This window comes from Anser brachyrhynchus (genome assembly GCF_964034855.1).
Source record: "Anser brachyrhynchus genome assembly, chromosome: Z".
In the NCBI taxonomy this organism is placed as follows: Eukaryota; Metazoa; Chordata; class Aves; order Anseriformes; family Anatidae; genus Anser; species Anser brachyrhynchus.
The window spans coordinates 9,620,484-9,647,556 of NC_137697.1; the positions used below are offsets into that span (position 1 = coordinate 9,620,484).

The 27,073-nt window shown below is 36.5% G+C and overlaps 2 protein-coding genes across 6 annotated transcripts in view; one reads left to right on the forward strand and one right to left on the reverse strand.

Moving 5' to 3' along the window:
• The window catches only part of OSMR (oncostatin M receptor), a 32,395-nt gene extending 28,740 nt beyond the window's left edge, over positions 1–3,655 (forward strand). For all 5 annotated transcript variants that reach the window (XM_080572891.1, XM_080572894.1, XM_080572895.1 and 2 more), the window contains exons 17-18: positions 193–265; positions 1,633–3,655. In XM_080572891.1, the coding sequence (XP_080429017.1) occupies positions 193–265; positions 1,633–2,082 (523 nt within the window). In that variant the 3' untranslated portion in view covers positions 2,083–3,655. The remainder of the gene's footprint in view (positions 1–192; positions 266–1,632) is intronic.
• Positions 3,656–3,836: 181 nt separating this feature from the next.
• Positions 3,837–27,073, reverse strand: part of RICTOR (RPTOR independent companion of MTOR complex 2) — an 80,889-nt gene continuing 57,652 nt past the window's right edge. The window contains exons 23-38 of the mRNA XM_080572866.1: positions 25,336–25,500; positions 24,809–24,885; positions 24,621–24,699; positions 23,600–23,709; positions 23,377–23,464; positions 22,624–22,716; positions 21,612–21,718; positions 20,757–20,986; positions 18,721–19,747; positions 14,534–14,711; positions 13,207–13,291; positions 11,696–11,929; positions 10,731–10,883; positions 9,830–9,953; positions 8,766–8,904; positions 3,837–8,596 (exon numbers count right to left, since the gene is read on the reverse strand). Of these exons, the coding sequence (XP_080428992.1) occupies positions 8,522–8,596; positions 8,766–8,904; positions 9,830–9,953; positions 10,731–10,883; positions 11,696–11,929; positions 13,207–13,291; positions 14,534–14,711; positions 18,721–19,747; positions 20,757–20,986; positions 21,612–21,718; positions 22,624–22,716; positions 23,377–23,464; positions 23,600–23,709; positions 24,621–24,699; positions 24,809–24,885; positions 25,336–25,500 (2,964 nt within the window). The 3' untranslated portion in view covers positions 3,837–8,521. The remainder of the gene's footprint in view (positions 8,597–8,765; positions 8,905–9,829; positions 9,954–10,730; positions 10,884–11,695; positions 11,930–13,206; positions 13,292–14,533; positions 14,712–18,720; positions 19,748–20,756; positions 20,987–21,611; positions 21,719–22,623; positions 22,717–23,376; positions 23,465–23,599; positions 23,710–24,620; positions 24,700–24,808; positions 24,886–25,335; positions 25,501–27,073) is intronic.

The following is a 27,073-nucleotide window of genomic DNA, read 5'->3' on the forward strand; positions in this document are numbered from 1 at the left end:
CCTGTTGTAAGGCCCCATTCATTTTTCCTTTGACTGTCTGTCTGTGTGGACATTGGAAATATTTGGCTTGCAGCATTTATGAGACACTCATCATTTACATCTGTTCCTGTGCACATCTGTGTGTTGCTTCTGCTGGTAGAATGTGCTTTGATGAGAAAACAAAACTCAGTTGTATTGCTGTCTTATTTCCAGGGTGAAGGAGTGCTGCTGTCCTGTAATACCTAGTCCTAACAAAAGCAAAGTGCTGTCATTCAAAGAGTTTAAGGTAAGGCCACTAAAAATATTTTTAATTTTTGCATTCTTGATTAATGAAGGTTTTCCTTTGATGGCTACATACAAAATGAGTGATACTCATTATACAGAAATTAATATAACATCATAATTTAGTGGAAAATTTAGTGATCAGTTTATATTCTGCAGTCTGTTACTGCAAAAAGTGAAACCAAAAACATAGCTTAGTCTGAGTTGGAATGGACCCACAAGAGTTATTGAGTCCAACTCCTGGATGTACATAGGACCACTGAAAAATCAGACCCTATGTCTGAGCGCGTTGTCCAAACAACTCCAGCAGCTCAGTGCTGTGACCGCTGCCCTGGACAGCCTGTCCCAGTGCCCGAGCACCCTCTGGGTGCAGAACCTTTCCCTAAACCCCAGCCTGACCCTCCCCTGTCCCAGCTCCATGCCGTTCCCTCGGGTCCTCTCGCTGTCCCCAGAGACAAATCAGAGCCTGCCATCATACAAATCAAAGAGTAAACGAAATTTTTTGATAGAATAGGTGCTTCTTCAGTATTACTGTTCAAAACACAGCACTGTCTGAACTCAGCAGACCATACCGCATCATGGTGCACTTTGCTGCATGCAGCCTGTGAATGCTGTCCATCCACCCATCCTGCTGCATGTGTCACCTACTGTAAGGTACAGGAGAGCGTGGTAATTGATCCACCTGATGGTCCTTGAGAGCATCTGACAGGCATTGACAGATCTGGCAGGGAGGAAATGGCAGAAGGCCATCATCTTCCCCTGCAGGCCCTTGAGCCAGGAGCTGCTGCCTCAACACCGTGTGTAAAATGAGAGTAACAAAACAATGAGTGTGCCTCACCCTGGCAAGTGTGGTGGCTGCTGCTGCTATTCATTCCACACAACGGGAAAAGTCTAAAACATAAGCCATAGGCTGCTGCCTTCCCCTTTTTTCACACTTACTTAAAAACTGCACAGATTAAAAACACTGACAAAGTCTTTAAAATAGAGGGACATAATAGATTCATCTAGGTTGGAATAGTTTTTATTAAGTTCAACCATCAGCCTGGCCTGCTAACTGCCATCACTAAACCCTGTCCCTTCAGTGTCATGGATGTGTCTCTTAAATGCCTCCAGGGCTGGGAGCTCTGGCACTTCCCTCTCTGCCATTCCAATGATGTTTCCTTCTGTATCAGAAATACTCTGATAAATTTCACATAAAATCCATCTTCCATCAAACATTTTGTATATTTTTCCATTATGTTGGTTTATATGAAAAATCCAAACTCAGAAAATCTATAAGGTAATTTTAGAAGTGCTTGAAGTAATTACTCACTTTCCTTTACTCTAGGCTTATTTCATTAAGTAATTTTTTTTGTTATGTTTCTCCTGTAGATTGGGTCTGAGAAAGTTCTAAAAATAAGTGACTGCACGCCTGACACCCTGGCAGTGGATAATAAGGTTGAAGCCCAGAAATTACATCTACAGAGCCTGATGTCTTCAACGCCAACAGAAGATAAGACTGACATTCACAATTCTTCCTGGGATTATCATAATGAAAATGAAAAGAGGAACTTTACATCCACACCTACACCACAGACTCATACTTGGTTTGAAAATTTGGCTTATTCTTCTCATCTTGCAGTTGAATCTGACCCCTATCAATTGCCAGAGACGCTAGAAACCAGCAAGGCAGAAGTGTCAGCAGTGCTATACCAGCCCCAGTACTACCTCAGTATTTTGAATGATGATGCTCCCTCATCACCCAGAGAGGCAGCTGGCAGGAAGACCAATTTGAGATATATTTCACAAACAGATGTACACTGCATTGGGAGGAGGCTTTGATGTACCCTCTTTGATCGTCTATCTGATGTTTGGGTTACAAAATGAAAACAGGAATTTCTGAAACCACTGCAGCTTCTCTTTTTGACAGAGGCTTTCACAAGCCCAGATGCCTTACTTCTGTTAACTGTTCAAAGCTGTTGGTTCAGGACTAGTTCAAAAACACCAACTTTGCACTGGAGTGATGCATACTATAGTTTGAACACAAATTACTGTTATTATGTAAAATTTGCAAGCCAATGTTGCATGGCCTATAACAAGCAGAGGGAACCACTTTTCTAGCAGAGCAGCTGTTTGCAGAGGTGTTACTAAGGCACATAACCTTTTCCAGCATTAACACTTGCACTTAGCAAACTCCAGACAAGTAGGTAAGTAGACACAGTAGTCATGCATACATAAATCAATCCCCTTTCTGAAGAACATCATATGCAGGATCCCTATCAGTTAGATCTTCCACTGCTGTTTGCATGTTTAAAAAAAAAAATCTTCCTCTAGCTAGCGCTGAAAGACATGCTAGCTGTAATTTTAAAACTTACCAAAACATTCCTTTTGATACTTACACTTTTTATCTTGCAGCATTTGCAGAAAAGGAATCGAGTACCATAGATTTGTTATAACTCCCAGAATCCATACAGTAGGCTGAGGTAAACTTGGTCTTCCATTATGATTTTTAAAAACTGTACATTTCTAATGAAGCAGACTAGATACTATTGTATCTGAAAGACCTTCATTTCAAAAAGTAGTATTAAAAAAGGCTTGAAAGATATTCTATATCAAGAGCTACATGTATAAGGAATTCTGATACAGAAACTCAAGAAGTCAAGATTAAGTTTCGTTTTAAATTTCAGCATGGTGCAGGTTAGTCATGCCAGAGGGGATGGCTCTAACAAGGCATGATTTCCTACATCTGAGCTGAGCTGCTGTAGCTTGGCTGCAGTAATTCAGCAGAGTGAGTAAACGGGCGGGATATTGGGGGTGGAGGTGAAGCAGCCAGCACTGCCTTCGTAGTGCAGTGAGACACTGTGGCCCCCTCAGGAGTTCCCATCTCAGCTCCAGCAGAAGTGGCTCCCCTGGTCACTCCAGGGGAGATCCTCCACTGAAGGCATTTTATAATCTGGAGGCAAGGCAACAGTTTACCAGGTACTGCTCTGCTTGGAGACATGAGAAGAGGTTACCACCTCTATCTATAAAATGTTCTACTTGCTGGGCCTGATGGCTGCTGTTTCTTGAAACTGCCTGTGCTGTAAAATACAGGAACAAATTGTTCCAAGGGGGATAAAGCCTTTGTGCAGGTTAAAGGGGGCAGTCAGGGCACTAGCACTACCAATTACAAAAATATTTTTGACATAAGGGTAGAGAGACATGTATTTTTTTTGTTTCTTTTAAACACCTGTCTTGTACTAGTGCTTGAAAAGGAATTAAAAATGAAAGATATAAAGTTTTCTGTCTTGTTTATAATTCAACTTTTGCAGCTGTTGTTGAAATGCTAACACTTAAAATGTATGAAAATCACAATGGAAAGTAACTAAGTCTCTATCAGTACTCAAAATTTTTAAATAAATATGGTTACAAACTATTAGAGTCCCCTCTATTTTTACAAGACATCTTAAAGTAAAAATGTAAAATATACTTTTGACAAAAAAATGTTTATTTGGAAAGCTTCAGGTTGTTCTAGTTAATTAGTAACTTACAAATATAAATAAAGTTCCAACTCATTCCTAGTGCTGAGACGTACATATGAGACCAGAACAACTATAAGAAGTTTAAGTACATTTTATTAACAATGCATCCCTTTGATAAGATTACGCTTCAGAAGGCTTCTAATGCCCATAGACATGAACTGTACACACTATACAAAAAAACACAAAAAAATCAAGGTGGGCAATACCATTTTGGGACAAGCCTCTGTTTAAATTATACACAGCTCAATGCAATATTCTTACGGAAAATATATAAATACTTTTTCTTTCTATGTTACAGGTATACAATATAAATCAGATTTCAATGTCTGTTCAGTGACCTACAAACACTAGAACCTCCCAATATGTAGCAGCGTATTACTAAATAAAAAAAGACAATGTGAAACAGGGAGAATAAGTTTTGAGAGTTTCCTTGATCCCCACCCCTCCTCAGAATGATTAATTTACATTATCTCTTGTAATGCAGTTTTAGGGATGCTGACAGCCCAGTATAGGAACAATTTTTCAATTAAATCTATAAAACATCTGCCTTTACCTCCTAAGACATTGCATCTTGTGCTGAAAAAACTCATTCAGTGGCGAAATGGCATGTTACACTTTTTGGCATAAATTACATTTCTCAAATTAAATAGTGTAGTTTACAAAGCAATTCAAGCAAAATGTGCAATTTCTGCATGCTGTGGCATTGCTATCAATCTACGTTACAAAAATAATCCAAAGAAAATACACATTCTTTACTTGAAAAGAACTATCCAGGGAACCAGAACTGAGTTAAACAACAAAAAAAAGATGGAGCTTCTACCAAGATACAGACATGGTTTCTAGCATGTTCCCAAAGGTCTCTTATAGTTCCCAGATTTTACTCTCACCTTGTACACACCTTTAATATGCACATGATAGCAGTAGATAGAACTTAAAAGTAAAAAAGTTAGAAGCTTTCAACTGGCTCCACAGCAAAGCACCCAGTAACAGGACTTTGGTGCAGCCCTGTGGGAGGAGAACAGAGAGCTTGGAACTGCTCCAAAGCCTGACATGAATTCCTGCACCTCAACTCCACAGCTTGAGCTCATACTCACAAGCTAACATAAGATTCCTGAAGTCCAAAAAACCAGATACCAAGACAAGAACATAGACTAAGAAGCAGGAACAACTCTTTATCTCTCACTGTGCTTTAATTATCTACCCTTTGGAAGCATTTCTCAAAATAGCTATCCTTCTCTTCAGGCACTGTGAATCAGTGACAGTGCTATACTTTTTTTTTTTTTTTAAATCTTCTCAGTGCAAGTTAGAACTCCCTCATTCAAGACATATTTAAAACATAACAAAAAGATGAGTGGTAGTCTTACTCCTTTTAAAATGTTTATAAGGCAGCTTACCTCACTGTGCCAACCACCTCACCCTTAACTACTGAACATTGTGACTTGGGAGAAAAAACATCCGACAACGAAGAAAACAAAGAGAGCACCTTCCAGGTACATATGTCAAATCGAATATAAGAACTGTCATATGAGGAAAAGTGACTGTCTCCAGTACAAGATGCCAGGGGTCCAGCACATAGGCTAAGTACCTCAAAGCCTGACCATCTACAATTTATGACAGCTGGGAGCATTCAGCATCTCAATTTCAGATACCAAAAACATCCCTTTCTCCAAAAGGATACTCACACCACCTAGCTTTGTTCTCCTCCCCACTCAGTGGAGAGAAACAGGTCCTCCAGGAAATAATTCAGAGTGCTTTAGTAAGATCTCTGCCCTTTGGAAAGCACCATCCCTTTTCACTGACTGTAAATGACAACCAAGAAAGCAAGCCAGATAATTTAGTAGGCTAAATTCCACTGTTTTCATAGTCAGGCTCTTCTTTCTGCGAAGGCTTTCACCTCAGACCTGTCTGAATATTCTGTATTAGCATATTCCATCAGTCAGGAGTTTTCTTTGCCACAGCAAACTGAATTTCTATACAGTGTCAATGAGCACTATCTGCTTTACCAATTGTCTGACCATATCCCAAACCATTAGGACTGGAAAAATATGAAGTGGGTGGTCTGTCAGCTTCCCTTCCTACCCTTTCTAGGAAACATGGAAGAATTCTTTATTAGGATTAATATATGCACTTATTTTTTTGGGAAGTTTTATCATGAAGCAAATAAAGCTCCAAACTAAGAACTTTAAAAGGGATATTTTAAAAAAGAAATTGATAGAATTAGAAATTCACAGTTTATAACTAGACCAATATCAAATTCCTTCAATAATAGTATCCCTTCATTTGCCAATTAAAATGAAACACTAATGTGAGCTTAATGTAAATTAATTCTAGAAATGTATGTTATGTACAGACTTTACATCCTTTATGCGTACATGTTGAAATCTACTGACACTCATACACTTTTAGAAAAAACATTTAAACTGTATTTGCAGCAGTAATTCCTACATCAAGTTTCTGTTGTCATAGATCCCCAAACAAGCGAGTATTTCAGAAAAAAGTAAGATGAAGAAGCTTTCAAAAGTATATTGACGTTGCTTTTGCTTACCTTTTTCAGAGGCCTTCCTATTGCGCTTTCTACTTTAAGTGCTATTAAACTGGTAACAAATGAACAAGGGTGTTTTATTCAAATACCGGCGATAAAACTTGTTTATTTTGCTTAAATGCAGAAAAATAACATGGAGTTGTTTGATGTAACCCCATCTAGTTATTAAAACAAATCTCATACTCTAGCCTAACTGAGGTAGTGTTTGAAACTACGGTATAAGATACACCAGCCCCATTTTTGGGAAAACTACATTATTTCCTTTGGAGTATATACCACTATTTGGTCTACTTTGACAGATTTTGGTTTTACAGAAGCATTTATTCCTTATGACCAGAGAAGTCCAATAGTTACTGGTGTGGTATGTTTTCAGAACATTTCAAACATGTCTTGACATGTAGACATTTATTTGTGTCACTGACCACAAAAGATCTGAATAGGTTTCTTTTTGCTCCTTCTTTCAGTGGGAACTCGTGAAACGACAGTCTCAGGAATTAGATTTTGCTATGAGCAGCAACTAAACAGATCTGCTTTATGAGACCCTGATGGCATACAGTGCACATAAAAACTCAGTGAAGTGATATCTGCAAAGCAGTGCCTATGTGGCAAGATAAAATTTCCAATAAGAGCAAGTAAATTTCCTATTTCACTGGGAATAATGTTTTACTGTTCACAAGACAACTGACTGAAATCTTCAGTAGCATAGCTAGTAAGAACGGGATTATGAGTATCAGGATAAATTTTTCACTTATGTATTAATCAACGATTATAAAAAATGGTAAAAGTGAATGGATAAAAATACGTCCTACTTAGTACAGTCCAGCTGAGTTATTCACCTATATCAAAATCAAAGGGCAACCCCTTCTATTACAGGCATTCTAACAAAGGTGGCCATGCTACTGTATATATATATACACATTTGCATATATTTATATTACCCTTTGTACAAAGGCTTCTGAATCTTTAGATGCATGATGAGTGATGGGGACTTCTACTTTTTTCATTAAGCTTGCACTCATTACTTTAGAAACCTCACTAGTAGCGTAATAGTCAACTGTTTTACTCATTAACAGTCACTGTATTATGTAACTTTTTCAACAAGTCTCAAACACCAATATAAAATTTTAAGTTCTGCTGCTTCAAAATTTGTACTTAAGGCTTTTCACTACAATTATTAGTACTATCTGATGCTTGATTACTCATCCACTGAAAATTCAATCAAGCCTTTGTTTTTACAAAAGGCTCTTTCCATGGAACTTCGAAAATTGCTCATATTACATCTTTTCACAAAAGCAGCAATGATTAATGTCTTCAAGTTTAGTTTATACAATATTCATTTATCTGATACAAATCATGCTTGTTAAAGGTTTTTAGTTAAGAATAAGACCAACATTCATACTATATGAGCATGAGTGTAGTAACTGCAAATACATGCATATCATTCAGGAAAAACAATTTGATTCCAGCATTTTAGCTTTAAATGATTTGTTATTTTTAAATCAAACTGTAGTGAAAATCCTTAACTGGTTCAGATAAGATACATATATGTAAATGCAATGAAATTGGAGAGACTGCTAATAAAATGACTTACAACTACAGTAATATTAAAATAACTTAAAGGAAACCTCAGATTCACAGAGGCTTTTCTTTCTGTCTGAAGTTACAAATCCCCATAGTAGTGTTACAAACAGTACAAAAGCCAACAGAGAAGAGCTAACATTTATCCCCTGGTGTCCATGATCACAGCATGGCTCCCCATTGCTGACAACGGAATGCACCCTCATCTCACCAACTCCTGGTATGCTGGGGTTTAAAAAAACAAAAGCAAAAAACAAAAAGCAAGGCATCATTCTGCTTCTCCGGAACAGAATTAGAAGTCAATCAAGTCAATCATATAAGATGTCTCTGTGTTTTTTTGTTGTTGTTTTGAATTTATGGTAAAAAATGAAATGAAAACTTGTGGAGGTGTTCAGTGCTCGGCTCTTGCATATTCTGGTAATTACTATTATTAGAACTATGGTAATGTTTAATATATCCCCAAAGGGCTCAAAAGACTGGGGCAGTTGGTTGAGGAAGAAAGTTATCGGTTCACTCTTCAGGTACCAGTAGCTTCTGGAACGGTCTAGAAGATGATACTCCAAACTTTATTTTCCAGTCAATCAGCGGTTGTCTGAGGATTTCAGAAAGTCTGTATGCAATGCACTGCGTGAGACAGACGTCAGGATTCAGCTGATGCATCAATTACAGGTTGTTTTGTTGGTGTTGCTAAAATAGCCTCTGCTTCCTCATGCATCTAAAAGACAGACAGATGAAGTATTAATGTTGTTAGAGATTTTACCAGAATGACATCACAAAATGGTTTTCTTTAATACATGCCTGAAAACATTTATTACTCAGAACATGAAACCTGCACCCCTTTGGCACATTTTGGTGAATTCAAAGCATCTCAACCCTCCACTTACTTGTAAGAACTGCACATCTTGAAATAGCTCCTGAATGAACCTTCGAGATGGGAGTCGAAATGTACAATGTGCTAACAAGTAGGACACCTCAGAGTAAAGGCATATGTCATCAAATGCTTGGGGATACTTCTCCTTAATTCTGATCAACAGGAAAAACAGAATTTTAAAAGTCCTGAGCAGATTTCCATCATATTTTTAAAAACCGTTCAATTAAGTTTTGATTGTCATCATTAACGAACTAGAACTCTTCACTAATAAGACATTATAAATTCTGGATCTGGTGAATGAAGAAAAATCAGAATAGACAGCATGATTTTCTACCTAACTGGAAGAAATCTATATTGATGAGATGAAACAGAACATATACTTTGAAAGTTGTACAGAGTATCTGAGATCACCAAGGCTAACAGTAGAATTTGAAAGAGAACAGCATATCAAAAACACACCCACATGTACAACAATACTAAAAATAAATATGGAAAGTCTAACTTAATACCTGTATTTTATAAGTAAAATGAACACTACTGAATTTTCTTTTAGCAGCTGTCTGATGGTTTTCAACATCACTAGTCAAGAAATTTACACTTATTATACTGTTTAGTACATATATATTATTCCTGTATTTTTAACATTAGTTTTGCCTACAAATTAATGCCAGTAGTTACACTAGTGCTTAAAGCAGATTTGTGTTTCTCAAGAAGTTACTTTCAGATTGTCACTCTGGTTACCTGATATATCTTACTTGGCTCAAATAAACATGAATTAGTTACTGTTTCTTTTTCAAAGATGCAGGACATACTGAGTTTACAATGAAACATCGTTACAGTTAAATTACTGATTTGAAGAAGAGTGGGCAAGAGTAGGACATTGAAGATAGAGCAAAAAATATAAGGAAAATAATTTCCTTAGCTTTTACACTACGTTCAGCTATCTCCAGTAATCCACAATAATACCTGGTTGACAGGATTGTGAAAAGTCAGAATAAGGTGAACCACTGTCTCAGAAGACTTAGAAAATACATACAACTAAATATTGACAAAACATTTGAAATATATTTAACTTACGTCAGGAGTCCAGTTTCATGGCCCTTAGTTCCCACTGAACTACTCAAATTGATTACTAAACGTAAGACTTCTTTCCGCAGAAGTATTCTGCACACTGGTGTATCATCTGGGATTGATTTTACTCCTGGAAAAATAAATTCAACCATACGAAGTTCAAGCAGGAAGTCTTTGATTATGCTAATCTTATGCCACACAAGTCTGTTTTGGCATTTTATATACACGCACATACATACACACATGTGCACAGATTTACATATATATTATGAACTACCAATAAATATTCTAATTAAAACTTAAAATTAAAGAAATTAATATAAGATTTTTTTTCAAGATAAACTAGCATTTCATAAATTCTGTGAGACGTGGAAGAACTGAAGACTCACTGTGAGATTCAGCTACAGCACTGTCTCTATCACTAGAGCATGTTGCTGGGGTAAAAAAAAAACCTTCTGTTTGTATCAAATCCTAGAAGCTAGCAACCAGCTACTTCATAACAAGTTATGATAATTCACAACAGAAAACTCAAGTCTAGAAACAAAATGTCTCTCTAACAGAAATTCGGTAATTTTGTTTTTAAAAACTTTTTCCTACAGTTAGGTAAAAAAATCATTTTGATTGCAAGGTAGGACACAGAGCTGTTTAATTACCTGCAAAATGTTGTACGGCATAAGCAGAACAGTTTTAAAGTATGTCCTTCCATCTGCCGTAATAACAGGCAATGCATCTATCTTCCTGGATAATGATTAGGGCATCTATAGGTGGTTTGTTTCCTGTTGTTTGGTGTTTGTTTTTGAGTAATGGACATTATTGCAGTAAGTACAAATAAAGTATGATTCTTTCATAACACTTAAAAATACTTTAAGAGCTATAGCTTCTAATAATATAAGGTTTTCAAACTTACCTAGTACAAGTTCTGTACTTTTGGTGCTGCTAGCCGAACCATGAGATACTGCATCACTACAGCCTGAAATTCCAGAAAATTTGGAGGAATGCACATCTAAGTGATTGTGTATGGTCTGCCCACACCAGTCAGTATATGGAATGTCTGAAAAATCTGACAGAAATAAGATGTCACATCTTTGTTATTTGTATTTTTCCTTACCTGAAATGCTTTTCATATTTTTCAGCAATGTTAGGTATGCAATACTCTGATGCACTAAGTATGGTAAATGTCAACATATAAAAGAGATGAAAACTAGATTTTAGACAAAGCATGCTAAAAATGTTTTTAAATCACTTTTTGAATCTTAAAATTCTTTGGTAAAAATAACCAACTCTTATGCACTGACAGAAGTCTAAAAAAATGCATTCACATGTAGAGCTCTTATTGATATATCTATGCTTTTTTGTATAAGAGAGATGGTTTTTGTATATGAACTAAGAATTTGTGCATATAATTGTCACAGGTCATGCAGAATGAGCTCTGACTTCAACAGAAAGGTGTAACAATCAAGGATTATTCTGGGAAGTTTCACTACACAAAGCCTTTGACATTTTGGATGCAAAAAGATGAATATAAAATCCAAACTTTTAAGTTTTTGTGCATTTAATGAAGCCACAAAAAAAAACACATTGGTTTGACAGGATTTTGGGAGACCACCTAGTTCAACCCGTTTAACAAAGAATGGCTCACTTCAAAATTAGATCAGGTTACATCGTGAAGAGTTTTTCCCCTTTATGTTCAACTGGAATTTCCTTCCCTACAGCATATGTCCATGACCTCCTGTTCTTTGGCTTTGCAACTCTGTCAAGAGCCTGGCCTTGGCTCTCTTGTAATCTCCACATGGCATTTGAGGACTAAAAAAGATGAACAAGCCAGAGCTTTCTCATTCAGTTTTATCACACTTCCCCAAAAGAAGCACTAACCTGTACGAGTATATGAAGAGTTCACTTTGTTGTTAGGCTGATAACCCAGAATTTGAATGCAGACACAATAAAGGCAGTTTTCATCTGTGTGCTCCTGTAGCCCAGTATCCTCTGTATTTTCTAAAAACTGGGAGGCATCAGAACGGCTGGTGTTCATTATTTCTGTGAGACTGATCTGCTGTCGGAGCATCTGAAAAGGACTTTTGACTACATCACCTGTACCTGATGGAAGACCTGTAGATAGGCAGATATCAGGAAAAAAACAACCAATAGTTAATAGAACACTCTTTAAATTAAATTTCCCCTGTTAAGGCGAAGAGTGGAAGATCTAGAAAGATCTAAACCTTTTTTTTTTTAATAGTTAAATTCCCAAGATTCGCCATAGCATTCCAGAAATGAACATCGTGTTTTAGTCTCAGCTACATACTATATAACAGAATGTTGCAAAGGATAGACCTCAACCTCTAAACACCTACTGTACGAAGGCACGGTCAATTCCAACATTGTATCAACAATAGTAACACCCATATGTTATAAATTTTCATTGTATCAAACAACACTGGTAGAATATACCAGGTGTATAAATGATACAAACAAATGAAAACAAACAATTTAAAAACACTAACTTAGTGCCTGTAACAGCAGGAAACTCGACCCAGTAATGTAGAAACAGGACTAAGAAACTTCAGTGATGGGCTCTTTCTTGGATGGAAAGTACCAACATACACAATTTTGAATGAAAGTTATTTTACAACAAAACTCAAACTACAGAAACACACTTTCAGGAAAATCAGCTTTATATATTATACTGAAAACACACAAAAAAAGATCTTCAAATAATCTTGTAATAAAAAGTGCAGTTAACTAAGAAGTAGGACTACAGTTATTCTGTACTACTTTAGAATCAGTATCAATGTTTTAAGTTGCCCTACTAAAAAGACATATTGATGCCCTACAGATTTTTGTCTGCTCTTGAAGTAGAAAGAAAACCCTTTCCAGAACAGACCAAGAATAACAGAGCACTTGCACTTCTGTTGTACTATGTTTCATCATCTCCACTGATAAACTGTCTTGGAAACAACACAGAAAGACAAAATTTACTTTCCAAAATATACGCGACAGCTTTATTGTTCCTAAAAACTCACGTGTAATCAAAGGGAGTCAAAATGTAATAGCTCAATTTCTATTTGACATTATATTTTTCTTTCTTAGCTTAAATTTTGTTTTTTTCTCTAATGCACTGTTGCTTCCAGTCTTCCTTCAATTAGCATTAGCTCATATTACAGTCAAAGATACATAGACATGCTTCAATTTATTAGATCAAGTTCATGTTGAAACAACAGCGCATTATCTTGAACTACACAAATGATATTAATGGTCCAGTATCCCTAAATCCAGAACACAGCTCTCAAATAACCTTCTCTGTAAAGAAAAACAGACAAACCAACATCCCACCCCAAACAACGCATGTACAAATAAAGAAAGGTACAAAAGAGGAACAAAAACAATACCTCCTGCATCAGGTGCAAAGACCCTAGCTCCACGGTCATCAAATGGAGGTGTAGTTTTCTTCTGGAAATATGGAGTCTCCTTTACCTGGTATAGTCAGGTGATAATAAAAATTAGCATGGGTGATAATCATACCCAGAGGAAAAAGATTTTGTGAGGACAATTTCAGGAAAAAGATCAAATTAGAGGATGAAATGAAGAAGGGGCCTTGAGTACTAAAGAAATGCCAATGAAAACAAAAAGCATACATTTGTGAATGAAAATGTAATAATCAAAGCTTATAAAAAGAAAGCAAAGAGACAAACAGTGGTGACAGGCTGTAAGAAAATTAGTGACCCAGAAGTGACTATTAATGATCTCTACAATACTGGAGATCTCAGGAGAGCAAAGTAAGAACACCCAGGCCATTTAAATGTTGCCTGTAAAATGCTGTAGAATTGAAGCAACATAAATACACCATAAAGAGTGAAGGAAAAAGAGAAAGTCATTTCACAGAGGAAACAAACCAGTATGATAGAAGATCTTGCCTTTGCTCTATCTTCGGAAATTTTTACAATTCGTAAAACGGAATTGAGGTATGAAATGCAAAGATTAAATAAACTAAAAATGAGAAAGACACTAATTTACCTGTGACATTGACCATGTCCTGTCTTTGACAATTATGTAACGGAATATTAAAATGAATAAAATTATCATGCATCACTGTTAAATTGTAATGTATTTAAACTAGGCAGAGAGAGAAAGGCAAATGATAAGACATCGAAGTAATCAGTTTTTAAGTTAAAGATACATACCTGTGAAGTTAAGGCAATACAATTTAATACTATGATGATATACATACTAATAGAGTCACATTAGATCAAAATCACTGTAGCAGAAAGTTTACTGTGGGATTACACACACAATTTATAGTTGACTAATGAACTGGTTGGCTAGTTGAACTAGTTATCTACTAGTTGGCTAAAGAGATATTAAAAATGCCCATAGACTATGTTAATTTCAGTATAAAAACTAGCTGCCAAAACTAGCTGCCAAAACTAGCTGCCAAGTAAAATTCCATGCAAGTATATTCATGCTAATATTGTTTAATGCTCTTCTAACCTATTCTGTTATTTGTCTAATAACACAAAACAGACTAGCCCTTTTCAGACTACTGCTTTTCTGTTAACAGGGTTAGAAAAGAAACTCTTGTTCTCCAAAACGCATTCCTTAAGAGTACCACATCCTGTTCTCTTTCTATATATCTGATCTATTCTAATGGAAATGCAACTGTTCATTACCTTTCAGTAAGAAAGTGTGAACAAACCCACTATGTTATCACATACATACCTGAAATATTTCATTGATATCCACTGGGAGAGCAAGCCCAATGTAATCATCAGAGCTTCCATATGTAGCATTAGAAACCATGGAGCGAACAGAAGAGGAACGCTGAAGTGTATTTTGATTAATAGGACTTAATAAATCTTCTTTGTCTAATGAAGCATAACTTAAAGCTTTCATGAACCTGTAACATTAAAATAATAATAATCTTGATCTGCCATTTTTTGCACATTACAGATTAGAAGGACTGCGGTCACAAAGACTACCCCTCACCTTCCCATTGTGGAACCCAGAGCCTGTTACTCTTAAGCTTTAGGCTCATTTTTGTACTGTCTCATGTTGTATTGCATCATTTGGCAGTTCCTAGGGTAAAAAACTGTGATCTTTGGGCCCTGGGACATGGACCTGAAAGATATCTGGATGAAACTTAAGAAGCTGCCAACCTTGTAAAAACAACCCTGTAGAAGTCTTCTCCAGCTTCAGTCTTTGCAAATGTATAATCCAGAAACAAATCAGTGAAGATGTAGCCTTTTGAACTGCTAAAAGTCTCATTTTTAGAGCATACCTATCTATACACAGAATGTACCTTTACTGGATATTCACAAACTCAGACCTAAGCAGGCACATTCCTGCAAATGCAAAGAATGGACATGCTAGGTACCAGAGACACAAAAAAGGAACATTTTTTCCTGTACTCTAAAGGAGACTCAGTAGGTGACTTTTAAGTGTGGAAGATGAATTTAGTCAACTTAATAGTATGAAGAACAAACTTGAGGCTGCACAGTGAGCAGTGGTGACTGTGACAAGTAACTGGAGGAACAAACAAAAAAATAGGCTGGGAAAATGAGACAGGAGATTGGAGGTTGGAGAGCATGTCCCTCAGTGCAGATCAGAATCCTGGTAATGAAAGTCTCACATGGCCACCTCTCATTTTAGTTCTCATTGAAGATTAAAGACCTATAAATGCTTTCTTGTTAATTGAACTAAAGCAGATTGTCTATGCAGTGGAATAAAACTTCCTACTCCAACATGACCATATAGGCGCTAATATGCCATGACAAACTTCTCCTTTTCATCACCTTTCCTACACAAAATGGTTTTAAAAGGAAAAAAACAAACTACACCTAGAAAGTCATATTATGGCTTATGTTAAAAAAAAGAATTAAAATTGAAAAGGTAAGAAGACAAATATTAAAAATACTAACTATGCACAGCACATAAGAATTATTACAGCACTGTCATGACTTAGGCTGGGATACAGTTAATTTTCTTCAGAGAGGTTTGTATGATGCTGTGGTTTGGATTTTTGATAAAAACACACTGATGGGTTGGTTGCTGTTCAGCAGTGCTCACACAGAGCCCAGGGGGTTTCAGCTCCTCGTGCTGCCCTGCCACCAAGGGGCTGGGGGTACACCGGGAGCTGGGAGGGAACAGGGCCAGGACAGCCGGCCCAGGCTGGCCGAAGGGGTGTCCCACACCGTGTGGTGCCATATTCGGCAATAACAACTGGGGGAACAAAGGAGGAAGGGGGGACGTTCGGAGTGATGGCGTTTGTCTGCCCAAGAAACCATTACAGGCGACGAGCCCTGCTGTCCTGGAGCGGCTGAACACCTCCTGCTGATGGGAAGCAGCGAGTGGGTTCCTTGGTTTGCTCTGCCTGAGCGCCTTTGCTTTCTTTACCTGGTAAGCTGGCCTTGTCTCAACCCCCTGAGTTCTCACACTTCTACCTCTTTGATTCTCTCCCTCCTCCCACTGGGTGGGGGATGAGCAGCTGTGTGGTGCTGAGCTGCCTACCAGGGCTAAACCACAATGACCAAGGCTTAATTACAAAAATCACACATTATTTATTCAGCAGAATTACTGCCTCATTTAATATGTAGTACACGACTGAACTGCACTGAAAAAGACTGCATGTATTGGCCAAACAATTGTCCAAAGGAGCACTGCTTTATTCACAGCAGAAGTGGAAAACATTGAGTAAAATAAGGCAATAACATAATTATAGGCAAAAAAAGTCAAGGAAAATGAATTTGGAGAAGTTGATTTTATCACTAACTCAGCCACAAATTCAGTGTTACTGACAAACATACTGACTTTTTAATAAAAAGAGTAGTTTACAAAAAAACATTTTCTACAGGAATCTCTACATGCTTTCCAAGTTTCAAATTTTATTTGCAGAGCAGCTGAACGATCCTATTAAAATTCAGATTTGAACAATTCTATATAATATTTACAAAGGGAGAAGGAAGGAAATTACTTGAAATTATTACACGCTAGGAGCTGAAGTACAGCAAACTTTTGATTTCTTAGGCTGGACATGCTACTTCAAAAATAACTTCCTATAATTTTTTGGTTTAGATATGCAATTAGAGTATCTTCCCATCCTTAACAGTTTAACAAATTTATACTGAGATAAGAATCAACTATTGTGTTTTGACATTGTGATGCTCAAGACACTATTATACAATGGGAGAATGCGTAACAGATTAGAGACATCACTAGTTTTCCCGATATTACCTAATTCTGACCCACGTTAATTACAGTTGCAGTGACTTGCCATTAAGACTCAAGCCATACTTCAAAACACACATAGTTACTCATTGCACTAGTTATCTCATAATAAAACATTCAACAATTGCTCTCATTACAAAATTCCAGATCTAAGTATTAATCCTAAACATTTGCCCCTGCTTCTCCTAGAAAAGCAACCGGATACATTACAAATAGTGGCAAGTGCTGGTAAGTTTTCATGAAATCACGTCTGCAGTTAATTGGGGGAGAGCACTATGATAGGATTTGACATATGCACCTTGACATTTTTGACTGGTCTTTAAAAACAGGTGGAAAATTTAGCCTTACAAAACATATGCAAAGAAACAAGCTTTTCAACCTTTTGACAGAATGAAACAATTAGAAAAATCACTGAAGCTAATTGACCGCTATGATCATCTGAATTTGTGAATAAAGCATGGAAGTCTTTCATAAGACTGACAGAAAGTTGGCTTTGGAAGACAAAAGGGACAGAATCTCTTTCCAATTTACTACTTGCACAGCAGTTAAGGACAATATTTAACTGGAAGCAGTAATTTATGCTAAAATTAAACAGAACACAATGATTCAGTGGATAGACTATGCTGTTGCCAAGAAAGGAAAACATACAAACTGGTTAAATTAAACCCTTTCCAATCAATTATATCTGTAGCTAAGTCAAGACAACCATCTTTTGCAATATGTATATCTAATTTTTTTAACCTTCTCAGAAGGATGACAACTTTAGTCATTTTGGTTCAATGGTACATAGGTCAGCTCAAATCCTTGCACATGAGATATCATGACCAGCTAAGCACTAGGAATACTGAACACTGGAATCGAGGGCTACAGGCTCTTCAAAAGAGACAAGCAAGGAAGGAGGAGTGGGGGTGTTACCCTCTGTGTTAGGGAATGGATTGATTGTGAAAAGCTGCCTCTGAGAAACAGCCACAGACAGGTTGAGAGCTTGTGGGTAAAAGTTAAGGACCACACTAAATAAAGGACATCTTATGGTCGGTATCTGCTACAGGCCACCTTATCAAGGGAAGCCTGTTATCTACCTGGACTTCTGTAAGGCCTTCGACACAGTCCCACATGACATCCCGATCCCTAAATTGGAGATACATGGACTTGATGGGTGGACCATTCAGTGAATAAGGAATTGGCTTGAAGGTCACACCAAGAGAGGGGTCAGCCAACAGCTCTATGTCCAAGTGAAGGCCAGTGACAAGTGGTGTCCCTCAGGGGTCTGTCCTGTTTAATATCTTTATCAGCAATATAGACAGGGGGATCGAATGCACCATCAGTAAGTGTGCAGATGACACCAAGTTGAGTGGTGTGTTTGATACAACAGAAAGAAGAGCTGCCATCCAGACAAACCTGGACAAGCTTGAGAAGTGGGGCCATGTGAACCTAAGGAAGTTCAGCAAGGTGTTTTTTTATTTTATTTTTTTTTACAGCACTCGGTAAGTTCTCATTAACTTATTATTCTCTTAATATCAGTACTGCTCTCAGTGGAGATATCTAGCACCCTGCAATAACTGTCACTTTTAGATGAAGTTTAGATGAAGTTAGAAAATGGAAAAAATATTAGAACAGTATGTCTCTTATTTAGTTGCTTTTCTAGCTTTGAAGAAAGAAATTAGCACAAAATAATCTCTTACCTGCTTGGCGTTAGCCGAGAATCCAGGCTGCCAGACTTCATGGTAATAGTGTCAGTAAAAAGCACATCCTTTGCTGGAGATGCGAGGGCTTCTGAGTGAGATAGTGAAGGATGCATCCTCTGCTGTTGTAAGCGTTTTAGTGTAGCATAACCAAAGGCATCTCGAGAACTTGTGTAGCTAAAGTTATAGTCAGCAAGACTTTTTATTGTAGCAAGAGAAGGAGCTTTAAGAGACTGAGCTCTTCGAGGAAGTGTATGAGAAGACCCTGGGGGTACCAGGGATACAGAGTTGGATTTTGAGAGAGGCAGGTGGTTAGACTGTGGTGTTGAACAGTGAGATGGTTTAACTGTTTTTGTGCTTACCACAGTACTTAAACTTCCACAGTCAGTGTCTACATTTGTAGTGTCCACGCCTACAGTCTCCCTTGAAGGGCTAGAGCTCATTGAACTTATGCCACTTGTTGTGGTATCTGTATTAAAACTTAAGCTACGGCTCTTGAAATGTGTTTGTGTAGTACCATCTCCTATTAGCCTTTCTCTGCTTGTGTTTTCCCGGTGAATTTCATTTCCAAGACCTTTTGGCAGCTTCAAGTCATTTTCACCAATACTCGGGGTACTATCAGTATCTTCCATGTGCTTACTTCCAACAAAAGAAGTTTCTAATCGTAAAGTCTGGATTTTAGGAACTCTGAAAACAGGGTTGAAATCTTCACCAGCAGGAATGTCTATGCTACTGGAAGGTTCTGTTACAGTACGATTTCGCCTCAAGCCCGATTTACTGTCAGATGTCAGCTTTCCTCCTTTTGGATCACTGCTACTCCTGTGTTTTTTATTAGGGAGAGTAAGTGAATTTAGAATGCGATTTTTCACAAGTCTGCTAGAGGAAAAGAAAGGAAAGGGACTACGGTCTTTGTCCTTTGAAGGTCCAGGTCTGTCGTAAAATATTTGTTCTGCATCTTCTGTAATATCTAGGAAGAACGTACTAGTTGAAGTACTACCAAAACGGTCATCCTCCATGATGAACATACCTGAAATGAGATGAGACTTCTGTCAATGAAAAAGATCATTTCTTCAACATGCATCAACTGAATCATGCAAAAGCAACCTATCTGATAAAAGCCCAAACTGCAGAGCATGTGGTTTATTGCAACTTTAAATTCAACATTTTTTCTTCAGAACTCAGGTATTCATGAAGATACTTCATTTACTGTGCTGAGTTGAAGGTTTCTGTGCTTCAAAAGAAAAGCCACAGTATCTTATTTCAGTGCATATAACCAGCTACAAAGACTACAACTGATACACTCCTTTAATGATATCTAAATATGCTATATTTCTGGATTCAAATTCCAAATATCAATGACACTAACAATTTAAATATAGCAATGCTATATGTACTCTATTTTCTAGACATCAACAACAAGAAAGTAAATGTACACTTAATTATGCAGTTTTCTGTAGGGTATTACAGCAAACTGCCATGACTTATCCAAGTGATAAGATGAGGGGAAATGGCCTCAAGTTGCACCAGGGGAGGTTTAGTTTGGACCTTAGGAGAAATTTCTTTACTAAAAGAGTTGTGAAACACTGGAATAAGCTGCCTAGAGAACTGGTTGAGTCAACATCCTTGCAGGTCTTTGAGAAACAAGTAGCTGTAGAACTTAGTAACATGGTTTAATGGGGGACTTTAGTACTAGATTAAAGGTTGGACTAGATGATCTTAGAAGTCTTTTCCAACCTGACTGATTTTTATGACTTGACATAAAAATTAGTAAACTCCCCTAATATTAAAATTACTTATTAAATTAATTAATTAAATTAAATTAATATTAAAATTCCTTCAATGCCAAACGTAAACCTAAGACGTTGTTTTCTTGTCTCTCACTTGTCTACATCTCTCTGAAAGTAGATAAAACTGTCCCCTGGCTTGCACTTTTCTTTGTTGGTAATATCACCTTTGAACCACTTGCCTGAACCTCATCCTGACAAGAAGTTGATAACAACAACAGAATATGTGTTGTCTTTTTTTTTCCAACTTACTTGAAGGTGCAGATTCACTTTCACTGTTATGCCTAGAACTGGTGGACTCAGAGTTCAAGCTAAGAGTACTGGGTATAGAAGAAAGTTCATTGCAGAGCTGCTCCATGTCATCAGGGACCACTGGCCAAGGCTGTCTACGACTGTGTCTCACTGCATCCCAGTTGTGATGCTTCAAAATGTCACATCCTTGTTTAGTTTTGGCTATTAGACCAAGCACGTAGACACACGTTCTGTATTTAACGTATATATAGAAAAAAGAGCAACAATAATAGCATCTAATTTAACTAAGCTTTTTTCCTTTTTTGAAAGGAAAGTTTCAGAACAGTTCAGAAGAAACTTCACAAAATTGCCACTTTCTGTTCCTGATTTTCATTTGTAAATCAGTAGAAACTTAAGTACGCTAAAATATCCAAAACACATTAAAAAATATACTATACAAAAATAAAACTCAATTATTACAAAAAGCCTGATAAAATAAAACATTGATACAGTAGCACTATTAGGCAAAAGACCACCTATTTATGCTCTCTTTTAAAGACTCAAAATAGATAATAAATAAAAATGATGGAATAATAAATTAATTCCAGAGAGATACACGCTACATATTTTAATTGCTTTTTAAAGGAGGCAATGAGTAATATAACTTTTTTTTTCCCCCCGTAAGTTTCATTTGCTTGTACTTTTGAATTTCCCAAACAATTCTGAGAATCCTCTCAAACCCTGTCATCAATAATTCCTAATAATTGATTACCAAATCAGTGGCAAAATATATACCCATGTGAGTAAAGCACGGGTATTTGAAAACCTACTGCAACTACCATCTTTACATTTTGTTTAGTAATTAAATACACATACCCTCTAACAGAGAGAACCTCACAGTGTTGGGCAAGCGTCATTATATCAGGAATTACATTCTCCTCCTGAAGCAGGTTAAGACCCCAATTTGATGATCCAATATTGCCCTGCAATAAAATAGTTTGTCGAGTAAGTTTTGATTTTGATGTGATCTGCAGCACCATTGATGTAAAGTTTTCAACACTTTTGTTTGCAAGTAGTAGAGTTCCCATCCACAATCCTCTCAAAGGTATTAGAAAATTGAGCAGTTTCTCCCTACTTTTTAATATCACCTAGTCATGCCATGGGTATCTCCAAATCCAGTAAAGGACTGAGGATACTGTAACAGCTAAGACTGTCACAGGTAACTATTACGTATTCCTCAGTTTACCAGTTCTACTATAACCAGCAGTATAACTTTTTTTTTTAAAACTTATTTTACATTCCTCCTTAACAGGCATTTTATTACATACCTACAATGTCTTCCAGTAATAGTCACCCTGAACAAGTGTTCCAAAACAAACTTTGGGGAAGACAGAAAAAAGGCAAATGAACACTTAAGGTGACAAAACAGCTTTAGAAATGTAGATTGGATAGACACATACACTGTTTTTTTTCCAGGTTATCCCCAGTACCGAGGATGTCATAACCATATATTCACAGGCAATCAACAGCAGCACAAGCCTTCCTCCAAAAACTTTGAATTTTGGAATACTACAGTAGATGTATCACACAGCAAGTTGTAATCTCTGGCTCCACACTAATACTGTTGTTGCACATGGCAATCTGTTCTTTATATTTGTAAAAAGTGACAACAAAAAGCTTAGAATAAAACAGATGCAGTGAACAATCTTCATCTGTTATTCCAGTTATGGTACAGAATGTCAGCTTGGCAGGGGGAGGGAAAAGTTGCACATTTTATGAGAAAAATACCTAAACAGTGTTTTTTAAAGGATTTTGCTTAGCTATTTCAGAATCAAAAGTTGTAACAGAAGTCAAACAGCTGCAAAAAGATTGTAAACCTATTACTAACCAAGGCCCAAAGGGCTGCTTTCAGCTGCTTAATTCCTTCCCACTTATCCAGCATTGGGGAACGAACAGTGTAACTCAGATCTGTAACAATACTCTGAAGGAGAAAAACCAAAAAAAAAAGTTAAAAATGAGAGACAGACCTCAGTGAAACAAGTTCTCTTGCATTTTTAGCAAACGAACTAATTTGAAGTACACACCCTGAAATAAACAGTCATAGTTGTGGCATAGTAAGCATAAATTAACATCAATGGTAATGAAGGTGGAAAAATGTAACATAACCAGTGAATGTATCAGGTCAATTCATATTTTATATGGGTAACGTTCATCAGCTTGATACAGGAAAATATATAACTTTTCACTTGATTTTTTCAACTATTAAATATAATTCAAAACATAATTTTGTAAAATCACATTAAAAGTCAATTTAATTAATCAGGAACTGATTCTTATACACAGAATAAAAAATTATTCCTACTTGCAAGCTGCTTTACTAGCTGCTTCACTTTTTTTTTTGCTAGCCATTTTAAGAAAAATAGTGCAAGGTATTTCTGATATTTCAGTGCCCAGAAAGAATTTTACATGAAATTAGATGGAAAGATAGTTTTCACAAATTTTTGGCCCCAAAACACTTGAGACTTTCGTAATCTACTTATTTTGCAGTGACTGTTTAAATGACATCTCTTAAAACATTTCTTTAAAAAGAGTTACAGTACTCTTTAAAATCATTCAAATTTTAAGTAATTACTATCCTCACCTGAGACTCCAATAAATGGCAGCCTGTTTTATGGTGCACCAGTTGGCCATAAAGGTGAACTGGAAGGTAGACATGTGGTCGCTGTAATCTGGTAGGAAGAAAAACCATACCCTTTTTCAGGAATTCTGAAGCTTTCCTTTAATGTAAGTTACACTGCATTGTAATGCAATGGGTTACTCTTCATCTTTTTCAGATGAAGAAGATTCTTGTGGTTAGTGTTTACCTTTGATTGCTCCGACGAACATAGTTATCACCATCAACAGGTTTGCGATATGTTGTAAGTGCTTCATTAAGTTGTTCTTCAATCAACTCAACATACTTTAAGTTATATTCCTAAAATAATATAGACAAATGTTGACACGCTATGTTTAGGTGGTTTATTTTTTATAGTAAGGTACTTCATTAAGCACTTCAATTGTTCCTTCCTTATAAAGGATGAATTTCTTTATAATTTGAATGCAGTGCTCACCAAAAGTACTGTACTTCATACATAGGATTTTGCAGAGTCAACAATTGATTCCATAATTACTTCAGAGAAAGTTAAAAATGGAAAGAAATATTTCACTTTTTACTTTAACCTGAAACATCTCAGACCATCACACGTTTCAGTATTCTTAGAGAAGTAACAGCTTATAAATTAGTCAAAAATTACCTAATGGCCCATAGGATTTTGACCTTTACAAAATGCTTAACTACTACCTTAGGAAAATAAGCACTTAAATTACAAAATGATGTATGACTACTGACTTTAGTCTGACAACGATGTATTTTTCTTAATGTGTCTTGCGTTTATCTACTTCCTAACTGCATAGGCTAATTCTATCTTCATGAGCTCTGGATTTAACTTAATTAGCCACAGCTAGAGTTGACAGCTATCTTGAAAAGTTGTGTTCCTTTCCATACTTTTCTGGATAAGACCTTACAACTACCTATTTTAGAAATTCATTAAGTCACTACACCTTTAAGTACTTTCTGGAATATCAAAATTATATAAAAGGTCAAAATTATATAAAAGGCCTTGTCAAATGAAAAGCATGCATGTACAGAGCAGCTATGCACCTCCAAGTCCCTGTCAATATTTTTCAGGAATTTCCTAAGTCACTGAGGCAATAAATGCACTGGCAATAGAAATACACCTATATGAATGCACAACATCATTATCTTTGACCTTCTCAAGCCTGCGTATTCAAACTCTTCCTCCTCCTAATTTCAAGCTAATGCACACTTTTTACGCTTAGCGTTACCTTTTGCCACTTTTCCATTTGTTTTGTTACATAACCTCTTTCATTTAGATATGAAAACCCCTTTGGAATGGAGAGAAACCTGTAAAGTAACATCAGACAATCAGCACCCCACGTAAATCCCAGAACTTGAATACAAACCAAATGCTTTGTTTCCACATTATAAGTCAAACAGCATATTCAACATTTACCTTAGGAGTAGAAGCAAACCTTTATCTCCAAGGTGAGAAAGAGCTGGTTTCATCTGGATAAGGGCATGAAGATTGGCCTAAAATAATTAAAAATAAGTTTTATCTGAACATTGTAACACTCTGAAAACTACAACAATTACAACAATCTGCAAGCAATGATGTAACAATTTATCACATAAATAAGTGTGTGAAACTAACCTCATTCTAATATTGTCCACTTTTGGTACCTTCTGGCATTAGATATATATCCCTTACAAAAAGTATGATTAAAATAGCTGAATTAATGTGAATTAATATTTAATAGTAAGCGTAATCCAAACATCTACTTTTTCTTGTCATTAATTGTGTAGTTTGTAGACCCATGCTGAAATGACTATTATGAAGTCAATCAAGGACAACCAAGAAAACAAACCATCAGTACCTTCTTGGATACTTTGCTACTGGGGGGGCAGGGGGGAGGTGAGGAACAGCTTAAAGTAGCATACCACAAAGATTGAAAGGGAAAAGATGTGGGAAATGATGCTCACCTTGTCTTCACATGCCTCATCTAGAATATCAAGTGCTTCAGAAGAAATAGTTTTATTTTTATCATGTAACTGTGTCACCAGTAACTCAATCCCCCAGTTGCTGAAGAATTCTACGTTTGCTCTCAGTAACACTCTTAAGTGTTTTGTTGCATACAACCTGCAGCTCTGCAAAAAGCAAGGAGAATACAAGAAAAATAGCTAATGTAATTAATGATTTATCACTACTGAAAATACATTTTCAATGACCATATTTTACAGCAAGTAAGTACAATTCATGCCTTATGCGTTAAAACTGTCATCTTTTAGAGAACTGTATCTTATCAAACAGAAAATGCAAGTCTGAGATTAATCTGAACTGCATGTTCATTATTCTTAAGATTCACTTGTCCAAGCTAGTTCTAATAATTTTTAAAAATAGGTTCTCCCCATGGGACAGAAGAGTGACTGGTACAAATTGGACCACATTTTTATTTTTCCCTATCATGCTTGCTACATATAAAACAAGTACTATATTTTGACAATGTTGTTTCAGAAACCCAGACCATAAACCTCAGAAAATGGCAAATACCTCCCCTAACACCTAAAGTAGATTTACTTTCAAATTACTCTGCAGTTAATGGAACCACCCATGCAAATATGTGAGTACAATATTTCCATATCCCTTCTGGCATCTTATCCTCTCAGAACTGACTACTCCTTCCACCTCATAAATAATTTCTGGAAGACACTCGTTTTGCCAATTACAGTAGCTCAAATATACCATTTATACCACTAAATTACAGTTAATACAGCTAATCCAGAATAATTAAAAGACTTTAGCCTTTGCATAAAAATAAAGTTTTTAAACTTTTATCTTCTACTGGGGACACATACACCAGGAACTCTAAACATAGGCATTTTGTCCATTTGGTACTGACAACATTCTTTACACCATGCACTGCCAAAGTACTCTTCAACAGGTTAACATTCTGCTTTTTTGTCAAGAGGTATTCAACAGAATTTTCTCCTCAAAATCCCATCAGTTCCATCACCACGATAAGAATGCATGTGGCTGGGAAAGAGTTTAAGGAAGTAAATCATCAATATATGAAATCATCTGTGGTAGATGCACATGTAGATTCATTTCTGGTCGCTGAGATGGTCCATTCTATTTGGAGTTTTCCCTCTTTTAGATCAAAAAGACTAAAGTATTTCCTTATGAATTCCAGGAACTCCAAGCAGGTCAACTAATCAGGAAACAAAAATGCCCTGACTTATCATCTAATGTTCAAGAAGTATCAAAAAGTCTGACTGTTTAAGAGGTTCAAGAAGTAATGTAGACGGGATTCTGATGGCATTGCAGCATACAAAAACCAAGGATACTCTCATCCAGCGCAATATTGAACTCTAAATAGCAGAATTTAAGTCACCATACCTTCCAGCTATGAACTTGTTTGACATTACTATAGTTACAGATCTACTACAACTGACTGCACAACCAACCCTGATATAAAGGATTATTGGCCAAAATCACTACACATGCAAAAAAAGGTGTATTTTAATTACATAAAGTGTCAGGGTCAGCCAGCTGTAAAGAGATACCCTATTCTTTTATATTTCAAAAGACTGACAAAAAAGTAGGTAGTTACATAGTCTCTCGTGTTTTCTTAGACAACAGTGCTAGATCAACATACCAATGACAGACTGGTAAATTAAATCATTAGAACTCAGTAGCCATAACACAGCACTGATGCAAGAA